The 20,734-nt window shown below is 37.2% G+C and overlaps 1 protein-coding gene across 3 annotated transcripts in view; it reads right to left on the bottom strand.

Annotated features, from left to right (window-relative positions):
* Positions 1–5,496: 5,496 nt before the first annotated feature.
* Positions 5,497–20,734, bottom strand: part of NAB1 (NGFI-A binding protein 1) — a 47,134-nt gene continuing 31,896 nt past the window's right edge. For 2 of the 3 annotated variants that reach the window (XM_043487573.1, XM_043487571.1), the window contains exons 5-8: positions 13,978–14,067; positions 12,158–12,320; positions 9,605–9,721; positions 5,497–8,069 (exon numbers count right to left, since the gene is read on the bottom strand). In XM_043487573.1, the coding sequence (XP_043343508.1) occupies positions 7,981–8,069; positions 9,605–9,721; positions 12,158–12,320; positions 13,978–14,067 (459 nt within the window). In that variant the 3' untranslated portion in view covers positions 5,497–7,980. The remainder of the gene's footprint in view (positions 8,070–9,604; positions 9,722–12,157; positions 12,321–13,977; positions 14,068–20,734) is intronic. The other variant, XM_043487572.1, reaches the window with a different exon arrangement.

The following is a 20,734-nucleotide window of genomic DNA, read 5'->3' as shown; positions in this document are numbered from 1 at the left end:
CTTAACTTTCTACCCTTTTTCATCACGGGTCCAGTCATTAGTAGTTTACAGTTAAAAGCTTGCTTTACTGAGATGCATAGAAAAACAGACAAAAAACCTAAATGTCTTCTTCTACACCAAACTCTTCTGCTGTGAAGTTTGGTGTTCCCAATCGGGTGTTGTGGGATTCTACCTCAACCTTTTTTAATTAAAAAAAAAAAAAAAAGCATTTGGCTGCATCAGGTCTCAGGTGTGGCGTGCGGGATCTTCGCTGCATCCTCACTGTGGTGCAGGGCCTCTCTCCAGCTGAGGTGCAGAGCGCAGCTGCTCCACGGAACGTGGTATCACAGTTCCCAGACCAGAGAGCAGATCCACGCCCCCCGAAGTGCACGGCAGATCCTTATCACTGAACCACCGGGGAAGTCCCTCCATTTCAACCTTTTGACGTGCAGGCTGTGACAGGGGTTGGGCTAAGCTTAAGTGATCTAGGTACACTGATTTCTGGCTTGCATAGTGAGCTGGGATTTCAAACAGCCCCAAGTAAAGCTGTCTAGTCTGTGATGAGACAGGAACGTGGTGTCTATTCAAACCTTATGTCTGGATGAAAGAGGCCATCAATCAAAGTCACTACTAATTTTCATACTCACTTTTATCAGTATGTTGTTTACTTTGGTAAATCGCACTGAAGAGTTGCATCAGTTCTTTCCCCCCCATTACCCTGTTTGGTAGCACTCTCTTAAAAGGTTAACAAAGACCTATTTAACAATCGGGCCCAACAGCCTGCTCTCACCCTACTCGCTCTCACCTACACTGACATGACTGACGACCTCCTCTGTAGCCCTGGGTGTTAATCCTCTCTCCGCTCTTCTAACTGCCCTTTCTTGCGTGTCTGGCAGCTCTTCTCACCCCGCCCGCTCCGTGTTAGTATTTCCCAGCACTCTTTCTCCTGTTCCCGTGCTCTCTCCCTCTGATCACTCCACCCACCATTCATGAGACAGTTTAGCGCCCAAATCCATGAACCCTGTCTTGATCCGAGCTCCAGACTTTCCTGATCCCCAGCTCCACTAAGACAAACTGAGGGCCTGTCAAACGCAGTGTCCGGCAGAGCTCACGGGTCCGCCTCCCCACCCCCGGCCCCGCAAGCAGCCTCCAAGACAGCTGGCAACGATACCCATGCCTGGTACACGTGCCCTGCAGTGAAGGCTCTGGATGTGAGCTGTTTGTAATTCTCTTATTCGTTGAATTTGTCCTGAATAATGTCATCTGTTTAGTATTATACGTTTCAAGTTCAGGAGCCATACCTTAATTTGTTCTGATAGTCACCTTGTTCTCAGACGCATGACTAAAAAATGTTCATGGTAATTTTTGCCGTCTTTAGAAAACCCTGGAGTTTTAAGAAAATACTTAACAAAATGACACATGATTTCTCTGAAGACTGTCCATTAAAGAAACAAAGTAACAATCTTTATATTTGAGGCTGGGACACATGATTTCTCTGAAGACTGTCCATTAAAGAAACAAAGTAACAATCTTTATACTTGAGGCTGTCAGTCCTATGCTGTTTCTTTCCTCAACCTTCTTTAATTGTCTCACTGGAGCCCTCACATTGGTCCACATAAAGGAGCTGGAGGCAATTTTGGGGCTTAAAATGCACAGAGGTTTTCTTTCTTTAAGGACAGAAACCAAAGCAGAAACAATTGTCACCTGCAAATTAATTCCTTCTCAAGCTATCAATGAGCTTCCAAACCTCTCAATGTAGTTTTTCTTTCATAAAAAGAGGAAATCAGTGCCAAATTTGCTGGTTTGTGGAAAGGGATTAATTAGGTCACAACTGTAATGATAAAGATAGCCTGCAAGCTTTCAATAAAGGTGCTACTTCCAGAATTTTTCCACTCAGTTCAGCAAAGGAGAATAAACTAGATTTCACAATTTTATATATATATATATATATTATATATATAATATATATATATATTTACAAGTGAATGGTTTTTTAAAACTCTAAGAATTGGAATTAAGAATCTGGTTATATCTGTGATAGGTCTATCTCATCAGTCAAGCTGTCTTCTCACTGATAACAATCAGAAGGATGTGCTCCATCTTGAGAATTAGCTGATGCATGCAGAAGTTCCATCAATCAATGTACGAGCATATTCTGATAGAATAACTGGCTGAATTCAGAAAGGAAAAAGATGACCTCGTCCATTTTAACTGCTGATGGAAAACATGCTCACATTATGTTGTCAGAGACTTAAGGGTAGAAAGCGTGTTGTACCTCTTCTTTAGAATTGTAACTAAAATGATGGGACTCTGGAGGGCTTACAGTACAAGAACATGTCACCCAAAAAAATATCACTTTGTCTTCTGGGAAGGCTACTAAATAACAGGGTATGGGGCTAGACCACAGATGTTTGGTTTAAGAGTTCACAGTTGAGGACGGTATGGAGTCTCAGAAAACTATAAAATCCTCAGCCGAGCCAGTTACCAGTAAGATTCCACCTACGTGTGCACTACTTAAATATCTTCCTACATACTTGAGCCTAAATGACCTGTCAGCAGAGGGTGTCTGTGACAGTTACAAGAGAATGGCCTTACTTGCTTAGGACTGTGTGTGGGTGTTGAACATGGCACTTTTAAGCATAAATTTATGAGGTGCAAACTTTTAATGCAAAGATGACTCATAAAGTTTCAGAATGTGTAAATATGAAGCACAATCTTAACTTCTACCGTCACTGGTGCTCACCCACAGCAAAACTAGCCTTGGTAGAGTACCAAATTGTTTGGACTACCAGGAAATTGACAAAAATCTGTCACTCTTAATAGGCTGAAGAGAAAAATTCTTGGGTTGATTGTTAACACTGGTGTGGTGGTATCATCTTAAACCAGTGTTACATGTACTTAATCTGCATTTTGCAATATTATGTTTGATGGCAGCATTCAACTAACTCTATTTCTGATATTGTGAAGAAATCAACTCTTTTGAGAAGCTACACTGGAAAACTTAAATAGACAGCAAATATATAGTAGACTAAAAAAATTCGAGGTTAACTTCTCACTTAAGTGTCTGGAATCAGGCAGTAAGAATAAAACAGAAAAAGGATCATAACTAAATATTTGATCTGAATGTTGCGATAAAACTAAGATCAGTATTTTTTGTAATTCATTTGTGATGAGAGTTTTATGCAGTTGCTACAAAAATGTCATAAAAATTTCCACTAATTAAGATGAATTGGTAAAAACTAGACCTTTAACTTCATTGGGCGCAATACTTGGAAGTAGATTATTTAGCTGTCAGAAAAATAACCTTGGAAGCTGTGATCAAACAGACACAACCAGGAGACCTAGAATTCAATAGGATATTGCTTTAATAATTCAAAATTGTGGCCCTTAGAAGACAGGAAGAGTATGAAAGGATAAAAATATAAGGGATTTTTAAACCAATTTTGTAAGTGGAACCAACCGATTATTCATAGTTCCCTAAAAATTGCTAAGCTTATAGACAGAAAAAAAACGTATAAGATAAACTTAAAAACTTAAAACACCATAAGTTTTTGGATTCTAACTTTAATAAGTTGATAGTGAATTAACAAAATAAATTTCTGATTAGTTTTCTCTGCACAAAAAATTTCAAACACCATAGAGGTGGTTTTTTCTTTTTAAAAAAATTTTCGTAGGTCAGTAGAAACAGAGGCCAGAGAAGAGATTTTAAAGCTGTAACTGCTGCATACTCAAAGAAAAACATTACATTTAGCTTTTGATCGCTTCAGTGTAAAATAAGAATCATCTTATAGAGCCACTAAGAAAATAATCAACAGTAAGGTTTTCTGAAATTAAGCATATTTACAATAAAAAACAAATTTCTTGACATTGGATCATTCTTTTATTAAGTTTGGAGGCCCACTTAAGAATCTCATTTATGAGAACACCCACAGATAATAACAAATAAATAAGTCTGGATTCCCTGAAACACCACCCATGCACACAGCTGGACCATAAGGTGGTTTTTAGTTAAATAGCAGCTACCATATTTGGTCTTATGCTTCAAGCTGTTACAAACACAAACATGTTTGCTCAACTCTAACTTCAGCTATTTACTGATGAATTCACTTCCTATAAGAGATAGACCTCCTAGTTTCACTAGGTTAATACCTCGGTTGATTTTCTTTTGAAGAGTCAGTGCAGTATTAAGTGAAGTCACAAGCACAATGGGTACTGTGTCAGTAATACTTAAACATTTGAGTAGCCAAGTGAGTAGACCATGTTAGGAAACTCCTTACATGCTTATTTAGGCTTCAGCTCTTACACTGTAAAGGTTCACTGGGTGCTCATCATCACCAAATCCTAGAGCTTTTCCCTAGGCGGTTTTACTAATTAAGGACAGGAAAAAGCATAAGCCTTAATACCGAGACCTAGTTACATTAACACTTTGCAAATATTAGTAAGTTTGCAACGTCTTAAATAATGATGTTCCCCCTTTTTACTTATTTAGTTGGTTAGATACGGTGGGTAGTTTTCAAATATCTTTGTAACCTTCTCATTAAGTGAGGACAATATAAACCAAATTCTCTTTCTGACAGAAGAGCCAGCTGAGCACCTCCCTGCCGAGTAACTTCACAGAAATGAAGGCCGCTGACAATACTACTCAGTCTTCACACGTTAAGCCCCTGCTTTTTCACAAGCTCATTGGGACTGTCAAAAGAATGATTATCCATGGCAAGCATTATTTTGAAGCATTCAGCTTTGTAACTTTTACAAAAGTGACCTCCAAGTGAAATGCATGCCCACTGCAGCTTTATAGGCACACCCCACATCTTTCCAGTCCTGGCTCATCACCAGTCTCACTCACTAAATGTGCTTTCTTTCACCTGTAAAGCTTTTACTCCCATAACGCCTACTGAACACAGAACTCACTTAAATGTCAGTTCCTTATTTATCCCTCTGTAACACACTGGAATCTGGATTTTATCTGAGTGACAATAATTCCCACTCAACTAGGTGTTGGGTTCCCAAAGGGCAAAGATCACGTCTTATAGTTTTTCTGTGGCCTCCACCCTCACCCGAGCCACTGGCTCTGCGTTGAAGCTATTAATCTACCAAACTCACCCATTACAATTTTACAGCAAGGCTTTTGCTAATTCTCTACCACAGGTTAGTTCAATTTCATATATAGCCCTTAATACTGAGGCCAAGTCACATTAACACTTTGCAAATATTAGTATGTTTGCAAAGTGTTAAATCCTAATGTTCCCCCTTTTATTTATTTAGTTGGTTAGATACGGTGGGTAGTTTTCAAAATGTCTTTGTAACCTTCTTATAAGTGAGAACAATATAAACCAAATTCTCTGACAGCCAGAGTAAACTGAGCACCTGCCTGCCAGATAACCCTACAGAAATGAAGGCAGCCGACAAGAAGCCTTAAGACAGAAGCCCCTGGCCCTAACACTCATGCCCAGAGCAAAGGCGAGGGGAGACAGGTAGGCCAGTACTGCTGTGAGGAATGCTATGCAGAGAGCTCTATAAACGTAGACGTGGGAGGCACACGAAGTCTTTATTGCCACAGGAAGCAAGCACACTCCTCCCACCTCACCAACAGCTTTGAGTCACAGAAACGAGGGCTTCACATGATAAAGTACAACACGAGACTTGAGAGAGATGGTCCCTTGGACTATATTGGCTGTAATACTGAGGTAACCAATTGACCTTGTTCAGTGAAAATACCTCTAACACAATGAAAAAAATCGACTAGTTATAACATCCAATTCATATATACAATTCAAATAAAAATATATATTATTTGCTTCAATGTATAGCAAGTTTAATACATTAGTGTTTACAAAATAAAAACTGGATTCTACTGAAATTTTTCTTGTGCTTCCCCCTATCACCCAGCACAGGAAGACCAGAGAAGTATGATACTTAAGGAAACTTATTCACGGATTTAAAAGGTGCAGTTTGTGTGGTCATGAAAGACAGATAAATATTAGTTGGAAGATTATCACATCTTTAAAAACTGTTGCTTATTAAAATCTACAAACTTGAACTATAAGACACAATTAAAAAAAAACCCACAAAATTTCTCAAAATAGATTAGAATACAGGAAACGTTTCATGAAACTACTGAGATACTAACCAGTTCTATGGCTAATATTAAAAACTGAACAATCTATGTAAATCATATTCATACTATTTCTACATACAGTGAACAACCACAATTATCAACCTCAAGCTAGCAACAAAGTTGCAAGGTCCATAAAAAGCTTCTTCAGTGGGCAAAACACTATGGTACAATTAAAACATTTAAGAAGGGGAAAAAAGCCTTTTAACAGTATAAAAGTTGTTTACTGGTGTCTCTACTGTAAAGCTATTCTACAAATCCACACGAAAAAGGAATTACATCTGTGACAGTGATCAGGGACTACAACGCAGACATTTCATCTGACATCTGGCTGACGAATTTTAATATAACAGACTACAACTTAATATTCTTTATTCAGTTATGACCTAGAGCAGAACTGAAAACAAAAAACACATATTCCAAGTCAATACACTCTCCTGGGCAATATCTGGGTTTAAATCTGGAGGAAGGAGGTAAAGCTGTCAAACATCTTCTCCTCTTAAACCAACAGAAAAAATATACATTGGTAGAAGTAGTATTTGTTTTTCACTATGGATTCCAATGGGAAATTCTGAGAAGTATGCAAGTATGTTATTAACATTTAAGCACACTCATATATATGTATACAGCCCACTAACTAAACAGGGAGAATTAAAACTGATTTTCAAGTTAAAATGAGTTTTTTTTTTTTTTTTTTAAATGAGTTTTAAGAAAAAACTGCATTCATAAATCCAAAAAGTATACAAAAATGAAATTGTAAAATAAATAATGAATATAGGTGTCAACTAAACCTCCATAGAAATATGCCTGCAAATGTGGATGCACCGGTCGTCCACAACTGTGAACAGTTTGGATGGGAAGACGTTCCCCAGGGAGAACCATCTAGCTTCTCTGACTCTGGTATGTAGAAAAGGATTTTCTACGTACAGGAATTTCTGGATACAAAACAGTGCTTACTCTACTATATATATAGCCTTTGTTAACAGCCATCATTCTTATCACATTTAGGATTAACTTACTATGTCTCAATCTATAACACGTTCTGAAATAACAGTGTTTAAGTCAAGGCTTTTGTGCATCGGTCCATCTACTTCAGGTTCTCTGTCCAAGGAGCAGCTTCGTATTTTCGTTACCCTTTAAGTAGCTATCACAGAACGCAACCTGGATCAACCAGGTAGGAGAGATTTTTCTACTCTATTGCTCATCTTTTTAACTTTACTCCAGTATTTATTAACTACTGCCTAATTAAGCCAGTAAAAATGACATCTGACTGCTAAGAAATGAGACATTTCCTATTTAAACAAAATCAGTTTTATCAGATATTAAAACTACAATATTTTCCTTGGCTTAAATTGAGTATCTGCTTTCCCTTTTTCCAAAGTCATTACAACCTTGCCAACAACTACATCACTTAAACTTTCTTTTTTATGACTGCAAAGATTCTAAACTCTGACATACAATAATATTTACGTAAAACACTTAAAGCAGACAATGAAATTTCAAGTAAAATAAACTTTATCCACATCTATTGGTCCAAACAGGTCTCAACATCTAGGTTTTACTTCTATAAATTACACAAATACATTGTACATTCTTAAATAGTGAATGCTTACAGTATTAATTTGTAAGCCTTTCCACATAAAATGACTTACACAGGAATGTGGATCAGTACTTCTGTTACAGATTGCAACATTCTCTCAATTTACTCCTTTGTGGCTGTAGTTTTGTCTTCCTGGTTTCCACAGACTACTGTATCAGTCCTTATGCTTTGGCTATGAAATCTGTTTGTGCTGAATGAGGCAACATTGGTTATTAAGGCTTATTTCTATGATGGAGCATTATCCTTAGCTCTGATGCCGTTTCCAGAGAACAGTGAAGAATCACAGCTATCTTGAATCTTCAGGCTCTGTTTTGATGACTTTCTTTTCCAAAGTAAAAGCTGAGTGAGGGTAGTCTTTTAAAATCCCAAGGCTCTCTATAAAAATGGAAACACAAAATATATTAATACTTTAAATCAAAGGTCACAAAAAAAACCAGAAAGAAACCCCCAAACTCAACCCCCAAAGCAAGCAGTATCAACTATTCCTAACTGCAATTCCGTATAAAATTTTTATGTTTATAAAACTGTGGCTAAGATTTTGGATTCTGGATTTATACTCCATTTCTACCAATTACTAGCTGTGTACATCTTTAGGCAAGTTACACATCTCTCTAAGCCTTAGTGTCTTCATCTATAAAGTGTGGATAGGATCTCTACATGGTAGTATGAGATCTAAATTACAAAACTCATGGAAAGCACACAGCACATAGAACTTACTGATCTTTATTTAATGCTTGGTCCAAAGTGATAAATAAAATATCTAAAATAAAACTGGTCACTCACAAACAACAAAGTTACTGGCCAAAATATTTACTACCAATGAAGACATGAGGCAGAAAAACATTTTCCATGTTTAAACATGGGACTACTTTTAAGTTTCTCTAGTCACAAAACCTTAATGTGGGAGAAACAGGGATAAAACAATGAAGATTCTATTTTTCATAAGGACTCATTCCTTACATGAATAATTATTTGAACCTCAAACACACGCTACAGAATGACAATAAAATGTAGTATTTATTTATGTGAAGTATTAATACTGGGGGATACACACATACACTGTAAAAAGGATTCTAGAAAAGTAACCAACATTAATAGCTTATCTGACATTAGGAAGTTGACTTTACGAATGTCCCTCTCTGTACAGAAATTCAGCATACAAAGAGCAATAGTAGCTACCATTTACTGAATTCCTATCAGCCAGGCAATTCATATAGGTTATCCTGTTTAATCCTCCTAACTATTCAATGAGGCAGAAATTATGTTTTACAGATAAGACAACTGACTTCAAGTGACTCTTAAAGTTACTTTAACTCAAAGACTGAACAATACTGGATTCTTTCAAATGGTGTTGGTCTCTAATACCTTTAACTCTAACTCACTTTACTTGCATAAAAACATGAAAACATCAACTATATGAGGAATGGCTTGCCCTTTTATGGAGTTCAGTTTACTTCTGAAATACAAATATCACCCCCCAAATGCAGTTGCATGAGAAGTTTAGATTTTAGAAAAACACAAGTGGTTCTCTTAGCAAGACAGCAAACATATAATCAATTTCATATTATGAAAGGCTGGAAAAGGGAATATAATATCTGAAGTCAGTCATTTATTACCTGATTTACAATCTTGCATAAAGCCACCACTCATGTAATAGGTAATCAAAATAATCTCAACCTTCAAGAGCTTTTCCCTGTCTATTCTTTGGAATATCATGTTTTCAAAAGAACAAAACAAAGCAAAACCGGCTGTTAATATGGCAATCTATTATTTCCAAGGCGAGAAAACTGACTAGTAACAGTATTAGCAATGACCCCTTTTTAAGGAGGGACAAATAGAAGTTAGGAGATTAGAATCAAAATATGTTTTATTCAAGTATTACTCCCTCTAATCACATCCTACATTTTTACCTGATGAGTGGGACTTTGCCTCACTGGAGTAATGTCTACTCAGCTCCCCATCCACCACAAAATGATGGGGTTGTCTGTTCTGTAAATTAGGCATTCGGAGATTCAAAGGTCTTTCTCCTAATGAAAAGAAAAAAAGGAATATGAATAATTAAAAATGCATCACGGCTTTCTTAAAAATAAGTTTCCATGAATTGCCTGAACACTCCTTAAGAAATAAGTAAGGAAAGTCAACAGGCACTGAAGAATTTAAATGCTAGCTGGAGAAATATTTAAGATAATAATTGAGGAGGGAAATGGCAATTCAAGCTAGTCTCACAATTTATTGTTCTGTCAGGACATTTTGACAAGCTAATCACAAATGAAACAAAAGACTGAGATTTCTAGGCATTTTCTTATCAGTGTAGCCATTTTACCAAGGTAGGTCATTAACCACATAATAACAAATACTATAGACACAGAAATCTCTTCTGTGGCTCAGATGGTAAAGAATCTGCCTTCAATGTAGGAGACCTGGGTTCAATCTCTGGGTCGGGAAGATCCCCTGGAGAAGGGAATGGCAACCCACTCCAGTATCCTTGCCTGGAAAATCCCATGGACAGAGGAGCCTGGTGGGCCACAGTCCATGGGATCGCAAAGAGCTGGACACGACTTAGCGACTAACACTTTCACACACAGACACAGAGATGACTTCAAGCCAACTGCCAATTACTAGAACAACAGCAAAACCTGTGGCAAAGCCAGGAAAAGATGTAATTAGCACAGATATGGTAAAAAATGTCTCATACACCAAATCATATTCCCTATCATAAACCTAAATCCATCACACTTAGCAAGCTGCTGCCCTGCACTGGAGTATCCTGGTGTCACAAATGAGAGTAATCAAACCTTTCATTAATGTCTTTGATTCTTAATTCTCGGGCTTCCCTGGTGGCTCAGATGGTAAAGAATCAGCCCGCAGGGCAGAAGACCTGGGCTCGATCCTTGTATCAGAAGATCCCTCAAGGGAATGGCTACTCACTCCAGTATTCTTGCCTGGAGAATTCTATGGACAGAGGAGCCAGGTGGAGTACAGTCCGTGGATTGCAAAGAATTGGACACAACTGAGTGACTAACATTTCTTAACTCTAATCTTAACTGTCAAGGATGACTGGAGAAGTTAAACAAGACCTCCACTAAAGTTTCTGTAATATTTTAAAGGAAGAATGTTCTTCACCACTACTCTGATCTGCTAACGTGTAATGTTTTACTCTATAGTTGAAGAAGGCTGGTTAGGACGGTATTCCTATTTAGAAATCTTATTTTTTTGACTATAGTAACCACTCTCTAAAAAGGTATAACAGTAATACACAAAAAAGGTCCTACAAAGTTGCTTTTCTTCAAACACTATCACTATTTGAAACTAGAGGATCTACTCTGATACTTCGATGCTATCCATTTTTCTCCACTGGAGCATAAGCCCCAAGGGAGCAGGGTCTATCTGACTTACGGCTACATTTTCAGTATCTAGAACTGTGGCACACAGGAGATACAAAAAAATATTTGCTGAATGGGTGCATGACAGTCACTTGGAATTTTCTTCATGTGTAGATACAAATGAAGTAATTTAAAAAATGGTTAAAATACTCAAGAAGCAAAGCCTTTTACATCTAAAGAGTTTAAGAGAACAATTTCCGAAGTATATGCCACACAAAATATCTTCAGAGTCTACAGAACAACGTGAAGCCTGAAAGAAGATGACATTTCTACAAGTCTCTCCCTTCTTATACTCTCTTCAAATCTCTTATTTTGTCATAGTATTTTAGACACAGTTACCACATTCTGTTAGGAACCAAATGTTATAAATTTCAGACAAATCTGCTTATGTAGTCTTAAAAAAAAATACAGTTTTAGTCTTTTAAAAAATGATTAACATCTCCCATGGAATTCATTTCTTGAGGAAAAATGATCTATACTGTTTACATCTCCCATCCACCCTCTACAAAATACATGTCAGTTACATGGGCCAGCTCTTGTTTAGGGTTGTGGTGCTAGGGAAGACTCTTCACAGTCCTTTGGACTGCAAGCAGATCAAAACAGTCAATCCTAAAGGAAATGAACCCTGAAGATTCACTGGAAGGATGAATCGAATGCTGAAGCTGAAGCTCCAATACTTTGGCCACCTGATGCAAAGAGCTGATTCATTGGAAAAGGCCCTGATGCTGGGAAAGACTGAGGGCAGGAGGAGAAGGGGGTGACAAAGGATGAGATGGTTGGATGGCATCACCAACTCATTGGACATGAATTTGAGCAAACTCTGGGAGACAGTGAAGGACAGGGAAGCCTGGCATGCTGCAGTCCATGTGGGTCTCAAAGAGTCAGACACAACTTAGCAACTAAACAACAAGGTTAAAAAAAAAAACTACAAATTAAATTTGCAGGAAGAATTCTCTTCTCTTTAGAAAAAGGGGCAATTTAAAAGTTCTGATAGAGAACTATAAGCGCACTTTTGCTTGTTTCTCCTTAGAGTGCACAGAGCAGCTGGCACTAAAGGCACGGGTCGCTCTCAGGACGTACCTTGTCCCTCGGCATTGTCTGAAGTCAGACCGTTAGGGCTCTGCTCGTCTGAGCTCTGCCGGTACAGTCCTGCAGACAGTCTTCTTTCAGCATGCTGCAGCCTGTCATAGCCAGCTTGGGTGCAAAGGAACTCCATCTGCTTTGCCATCACCTTTTCAGGCTGCTAGTAAGTAAAGCGAAAATAAAATAACTAAAACATCCTAGATTTTTTAATGGTTTAAAGATGCCAATTTCAGACTCCAGCAAATATATTTAGTATTCATTAAAATTAGTTCACACTTCATGTGGTATACACGTTCCATAAATATGCACCGATGTCTATATCATCATGGTAAAACACAGAATGCTGGATTTTGTACAAAAGGAAAAAAAGCTTTCTGCTCAGTCCTATAAAGAGAATTCCATTCTAGCTCAAAAGCAGAATAACCTTAGCTTTGTTTTCCAAGGTACCAAGTCCTTTTAAAGATTTTTTTTTTAAAAAAGAACCTCAGAGCAACAGCACCATCTGCTATAAACTGCTTCTGACACAGGGTGAAATCTTGGCGTTTTTATTTTAGGATTTGGCACTGCACAAACCCCGATATGATGACAGTGTGTTTGGGGAGAAAAGGTGCGAAACGGCTGTCTAGAGGAACCGGACAGACACCCCTCCCACCAAAATTAAACAACGCAAATCATGCAGAAAAACCTCAGTGCCAGCGAGGACCTTCACCTTCATCATGGGATGAAACTGCAGTATTTTCCAACCACTCATCAAATGACATGTTTTAAAATACACAATTAGTTGGCTGACATATAAATTTATCTCTACGTGTGTTTTCTAAGTCCCTTCTCTATGCACTGTTCTAAATTACCTGTGTGTGCTATTCAGAGCACTGTATCTGTGGTATTTTGCCAAGGAGGTAATAGCCCAAAGGCACAGATATGAATCGCTGCTATGCTACATAGAGGATTCATACACAGGAGACTCATACAAGGAATATGCTATATAAAATTAGCTACAATAATCCTGATTCACAATAGTAAAAATCAATAGGTGAAATATGCTAACACATAAAATTACTCATAAAATAGAATAAAAGCTTAGACTATTTTTCTGAACCAAGTAAACCAGATTAAAAGGAATCATAACTTCCAATTCATTTATTACTAACTGATAAAATTTCAATAAGATTTCTGGAGGAAGAAAATTTATTTTTCATCCTCTTCACATGAAAACACAAAACTTGGCACCACTAAATCTGACCAAAAGCAAATTGGTCATTAGAAGTGAGAAGATCAATCAGAATAAAACTTACAGTACCTACTAAAAGGCAAAAATGACTTTTAAAAAAGTTAATTTCTGTGTATACAATAAAATTACTTAGTGGCGAAAGCACCTGAAAGTATATATTAGCTTTTCATCACACATGAACTGAAATGATTCAAGACTAGCTATAATGCTGACTATTACTATTTTACTGAGAACTAGAATTGCTTTATCTCACAGCTATAATACACGCAGACTCAACATGGCTGTTTTCCTGATATCAAGTTGCTGCTTCTGAGTTTTCTTAAGTAGAGAATCTGTCTTACTTCCTACAAAACCTCAAAGAATAAAGAAGTAGCAGATCCTGGGTTCTGCTCACAAAGCAGACCAAACCTAGCTGATACTGCTATCTTGTTGACACAGCTGTGGATCAGATGACATTGTAAAAACAACCAGGAATAAATTTAGTCTTTGGATGAAACTGAATTTAAAACTGAAGCTAGCTGAAGGGGCCATTGAGTTTTTCACCCATCGAAGCTGTTATGAAGTGTTAACTAATGGCTGATGTTACCTGTGAGCTAAGAGCAGTGAGCTCCTCACTCTTAGCTTTAGCCTGCTGGAAGAGTGTCTGCACAGAGTCCTGGAAATCTGGAAACCCATCCTGTGGGTCAAAGAATATTACTTTTTACTTTAAAATAACCATATTATCAAAAACTCAGAAGATGAAGCAAAGAAATCCACCTTAATTCTGATACCTGAAAAATCAAGATTAAGATTTTAACATACAATACTTCATTTCAGTCTTTCATGGTAGAATTAATTACCTTATTTCCACAGTTGCAACCTCAATAAAAACACAGGAGAAAAAGATGAAAAAGTTTATGCATTCACAGCGTTTTACACTGAAACACAGATTTTATGATCACTGATAATAATGATTATATAACATTTCATCTGGTGGTTTGACTGTTTAATCACCATCTTCATATTGGACATTTAGATTATTTGCCTTATTTTTTGGTTTTATGAAAAATACTGCAAAAACACTTTTCATGGAAATAGCACTTTCTACAGTTTAAAATACAACAGATTACCAGAAGTAGAACTGGTACGGAAGGATGAACCCTTCTATGTCCATCACATACGTTCCTCAAGGGCCTTTACTGCTCTACTGTACCCTAAGCAAAGTAAGACAGTCTTCCTTGCCAGCAATGGGTGCTGTTTTCTTAATTTTTGCCAATTTATATTTTTGATAGTCAAAAAAATTTAACTTTACATATTGTAGCTATACTGAATATACACTTATTTACTTTGTGATTTCTTCTATTACTATACAATTCAAAAGACATTCTCTTTTGGAGATTTGAGAGGTATTCAAATCCACTCCCCAGTTTTCTAAAGTTTTATTCTATTGTTTCATTTTTAAAATGTTAACTCTCTAACCTATCTGGAACTTATTTTGTTATACGTAATGTGGTAAAGATCCAAAGTAAACTTCCAACCCGGATTTCCGCAGAATTCTTCCAAGCTGACTTGACATTTCTCCTTTACCATTTCACATGACAGACAATGAGGTGAGGAATCAGAAAGACCTATACCTGTGTTCTGATTCCACCACCACTTACTAGTTACATGACACTGGATGAGTAACTTAACCCTTCTAAACTTTAGTTTCTTCACATGGAGAATCAGGATAACCTATCCTATCTATCAGGGCTGTTGTGAGATAAAGCAAATGAGATGCTGCCTTTAGCATACAATAACTACTGAATAAATATATCAGTTGGTATTCTTATGTACACTTATTTATATCTATTCTTATATTAAGTAGAGTGTACTTGGGGCACTCTCCTCTTGGATAACACTTCAACTTATTTCCATTTTATATCATACATATATACATATTATATATATGCAAATCTATTTACTAATTATATCAAATTTCTTTGCCTGTTTAGTGCTCCATATAAAATTTATAACTACAAACATCATGATAACATGGTTTTACTAACTCTACTAAAAATTACTCAAGAGATCCTCAAGATACTGTCATTAACTTCCAAAACATTTTTCTCCTTGTTTGATAAAGCTTTATGTTTGTAGCAAAGGGTAAATAATGAAAAACTAAAGTTGTTATATCATAACAGAGCAGAAAAAGATGTAATAATAACAAATTATTTATACTATTTCAAGTATGAAATACTGATTCAGATTTTCCCCATCAGGGTCTTTGCAAAAAATTGTTTCTCCACTGCAAATCTCATGTTTTCAAATATTGCATCTACTCAAATTCATTTCCTAGTAATTATTAATAACTGTCCATTTTTAAAAAATTCAGAGACATGAAATAAAGTAATTTAGAGTCAAAAGAAAGTAAATTTAACATCTTGAAATAGTCTTATGTAGCTCCATGGTGGGTTGATATACAAATCAGCCTTTCTAAATTAAGAATAGCCACCTTTCTAGGCCTGTACAAGACCAAGGACCCTGGGCTCAAAGGAATGCATAGAATACAATCATTAACTGAACTAGAATGAATTTTATAGAAGTGTATATAATTTAAACGAAAAGTACACTTTTCTTAGTCATTCCACTTTTCACCTAAGAATTTATTTAGACCTAAAACCCAGCTTTATCTTTAACAAATCCTCCTTTAAGTTTGAAAGTTCAATGAGGTAAGCCAGGAGAAAATAACACCAGTGAGAGCAGCTTTCATTTTTCCCGTGCCTGCAATCAACCAGTTTCCTACCTATGTTCTGTATTTTACTTGTACTGTCTCATTTAATCCCACAAACAACCCTAGAGTTCCCTCATTTTATAGCTACAGACATTGGCTTCAAAGCCTATGTCAGAACCATAAAATCCTTGAGTCGCCACCTTTGTGAAACTAACAACAGTTACTAGAGTCATTTCTTTTATTTCCTTTATTTTAGAAGACAGATACAAAATATATTTATAAATTACTATGATTTATGTCAAAGAATGTCCTATGTTTCCCTCTTGGAGTTTTATAGCATCTGGTCTTACATTGAGGTCTTTAATCCATTTCGAGCTTACTGTTGTATATAATGTTAGAGAATATCCTAATTTCATTCTTTTACATGTAGGTGTCCAGTTTTCCCAGCATGACTTATTAGAAAGACTGTCTTTTCTCCACTGTATAGTCTTGCCTCCTTCCTGCAGGACTGGCCACGGGTGTGTGGGTTTATTTCTGGGCTCCCTGTCCTATCCCACTGACCTACTAATCGATCCGTCTGTTTTGTGTGCTAACACCATGCTGTTTTGATTACTGTAGCTCTGTAGTACAGAACTACCACGTGACCCAGCAACTCCATTCCTGCGCATATATCCAAAAGAAACAACACTAATTTGAAAAGATACATGCATCCCAATGTTCACAGCAACATTATTTACAACTGCCAAAACACAAGAAGCAACCTAAATGTCCATCAACAGATGAATGGAAAGTTAACCTCACTGCTTCCAGTTTTCCCAGTTTTTAAATGGAGACTGAAACATAGCTTAACTGCTCAATGGAAATTTGTGGGGATTAAATGACAATGGAAATTTGTGGGGATTAAATAAAATAATGCAAATGGTAAAGATTTGGAAAATCCACATTGCTATAGAAATATATGGCTGCACCACTGTCAGGATTATTAGCCCTGAGGATTTTGAAAAGCTGGGAGAATCTCAAACTCGACACGGGCAAAGTTTTTACAAAATGGACACTGCTCCATCATTAATAAAGAGAAAGAAAAGCATGCAATAAGCAGTAAATAACACAGGTCAGTGGTCTCTCTCAGCTGGGTTCATTACTCATTCCAATTTTGTCCCAGTCTTTTGACAGTTCATCATGGATGAGAAAACTACTGGACTAAGTAGTTTTCACTTCATGACATAGAAAGTAAGTTTAAGGTACCCCAAAACATACAATTTAGAAATAAAACTGAGAACCTTCCCAAGAAAATGGTCTCTTTCCAAATCATTTTGGTACAGGACTCTTCTTAGCATGTTTCTGAAGCTCCTTCCCCAGGAACCAGCTGTACCATGCTATGAGCAATGTGTCTTCCTGCCATTTTTGGCTGCTGTCATTAATCACTGTGTTCCCTCCCTTACTGGAGAGAGTCTGAGTCTGAGCCCTGAGAAAATAAAATATACAGGGTGGGATGCTGCTCCTGATCTAATTACTCTCATCTCATTGGTCTCCACCCCCATCCCTCCTCATCCTTTTCCACCAAATACTAGCAGCTCGCTTTAAAACCACTGCTTAGCTATCTTTAAAAAGACTTGTTCCAACAGATGTTCTTAGTCTCACACGTGCATTTTCCCTTTTTCTACTCACACTTTCTGTATGAATAGCAGATTGTAATGCTTCTGTTTTTCTGATCCAGAGGGGAAGAGTCTACATTAAATTAGACCAGCTTTCCTTTCAGCAAGCTTGGTAACAGCGTAGGTGGATATTCTGACCCTCCTCCCCCTCCTTCCTCACTCTCCCACCCCCACCCCGTGGGGACTGCTAGCAGATGCTTCCTCTAAGTCCTTTTTCAAGCCCCAATCCTCTGACTTTCTGGTCTCTGTTAACAAACTTCATTTCTCTCCTCCAGTTATCCCTGACTGCTGTGCACTCCCAGCCCACGTAGGACCAAGAATGCTGTCACCTCTCATCCCTTCGCCTGGTCTCCGGCGATTTCAGGGAGCGAAGAAAGCTGAGAGATGGGACTAAACAGTAACAGTCCATTCAGTCAGCTGCCGTCACCAGGGCTAAGACTGCTTGTTTCACTCATCCTCCCTCTCTCCTACCATAATGCTTATTACACTGGAGGAAAGGACAGGGTTTGTTTACAGGATACGCTCTTGATAAAAAAGAAGAGATATCAATTGAATCCACTCATAACTAATGTTATAACTGAGAGGAAGGCAAGAGGGTCAGCGACTTTGGCTCTTCATTTTTCATCTCCTTTAACTTGCAATCAAGCCCTCTTAAATACATGTGTCACAGAGTATAAAAAACTGTAACTAATTTTTCTTGATTTATTCTGCTAATCTTCCCAATGCACTGTTTCTTCTTCATTCTAAAAAATGAGTATGTCAAATGGTGTTATTACATTTTGTAACTTACATTGTTAGATTTTCTACTCAAGATGCATAACTTCCTTGAATTAGATAATAACTGCCATTCTTTCCCTCTGCTCAGACTCCCAGTCTTGTGCACACTTTGCCACTCTTACCATTCTAGCAGGAGGAAAGCATTTTTCACACCTTAGGTGCTTCGTGAGTGATCATCAGCACCCAGGAGAGTGGTGCTGCTTTGAGGTTTACAAGTCAGACCCAGATTTGAAGGGCAGGCTCTGGCTACTAGATAGCAATGTTAAAAGGCAGGTAAGTTTCTGAGCCTTTCTGGGTTTCTCCTTGGCTGTAAGTGGAACTCATAAAGCCTTCATACAGAGTAGACAAGGTTTGTGATAATGAATTTTAAATGCCTAGCAGGGACAGGCACATAACAGATTCAATAAAACCAGTTATTTCCACAAATGACCCAGAGCTAGCTTTGAGGTCTCTAATGAAAAAGAATAAATGTAATCCATTAGCATTTTAGCTGAAAGTGGATTCACAGAGGACGGTGATCTAGCCTCAACAGCAGAAATATTACCAAACCTCACTAACTAACATATAGGGCCAAAGAGGCTTTCCCCAGAGGCTGTATAATAAGTGACAGGCTACCCTAACAAGGCCTCCGGAAGTCAGCAGCCTTTTTTCTCCGTGACTATCTCATATATTCCAGGAATTATAAAGTTCCAAACTTCTACGTTTCTTAATGTCTTATATCCCTACAGGAAGGAACACTATTCAAGAATAAGAGATTATCCTGAGTACTTCACAACATGTATACTGACACTCAACACTGACAAATCAAATAAATAGTTAATTATTTCTTAGGGGGAACAACCATATATATAGATATCTATGTATGGATGGATAATATTCTCTATCTAATAAGAGAAAAATCAGACAAGGATTTTAACATTTTGTTCCACTCCACCTCTCACCAACAGATCAGGAAAATATGGCAACTACTGAGCGTGAATAAAGCACTAGTTTTTTAGTGTATTCTCATGCATTGAAAATGGCGCAAAAGAAAATGTTTCTCTTTCCTTTCCATGTCTACTCTGAGTTAATTCCATTTCATCTATCAGACACTACATTTCTTTTTGTTCTCCGATGTTACAGATCTTAAAAACGATCTTTTTTTTTTTTTTTTTTAAAAACGATCTTTTTAAGATTGGAAAAACTCAGCAACTTGGCAAGTATGCTCACTGGTTGCTGACAAAAATTTTGGAAAAATGAAGAGAAAAAAAGGACTCATTAATTTGAGTCTAGTAATTAGGAATCTTACACTACAATAAGCTAAGCTTATTTTTATATAACGTTTTCTTAATAGAGAATTAATGAGCTAAGAATCACAAAACAATACTCAAAGGAAATAAGACAAACAGTATACTCAAAGAATTCTAAAATCTTTCTCATTTACTTATGACATCCTTTGTGTCAGCCATATATTCTGGAAAAACTGGTCTTACTGTTCTCTAAACACACAGAGTATTTTCTTACTTCTGTGTCTTTGCCCATGCTAGTCTTTCTTTGCAATGCCCCTCCACCTTCCACCCCACATCCCTACCTTCTGAAATCCTACCCTTCTTTTAAAATCCAGCTCAGATGGTATCTCCTCATTAAGCCTCCCCTAATCTTCTCATGCCAGAAATTCTCCCCCCACCCCAGCAGCCACAGAGAAGCTAGACATAAATAAAGCACTAATGCTTGGTGGTCTTCTTAGGGGAGTGTAACCCTATACTGCTAATACTACCTACCTCAGTGTCAGCTTCCGAAACCAAATGAACAGCTCCAGGATCTCAAATCTGACTTAGAGTACACAAGAGAATTTATACACAAGAGAATTTCAAATGCCTAGCCGGGACAGGCATAGAACACCATTTATGTCAGTACTGTATATCTCACAAAGCATTACACATTACACTATATACACGTGTAGGTGTACACACAGGCATAACACACATTTTGCACAAATCAATGCTCTGCAATACACAAGTTTTTAAAAAACCACTAAGCAAAAACAAGACAAAAAAATAAACCAACAAAAGTAAACATCTGTCCTAAATTCAAAGCCAAAGTCCCTATTCATTTTTAAAATCAAGAGTTTAGTGTCTATAAGAACACTTGGGGTTTATTAGTCACTTGTCTGTTTAGGAAGGGTTAGAACTGTTATTCACAGAAAAAGGAAACAATGATTATCTTAATTCTAAATCCAC

Source organism: Cervus canadensis, chromosome 15 (assembly GCF_019320065.1).
Source record: "Cervus canadensis isolate Bull #8, Minnesota chromosome 15, ASM1932006v1, whole genome shotgun sequence".
Classification (NCBI taxonomy): domain Eukaryota; kingdom Metazoa; phylum Chordata; class Mammalia; order Artiodactyla; family Cervidae; genus Cervus; species Cervus canadensis.
Note: the sequence above shows the minus strand (reverse complement) of the source record. Positions and strands in the feature narration are given on the sequence as shown.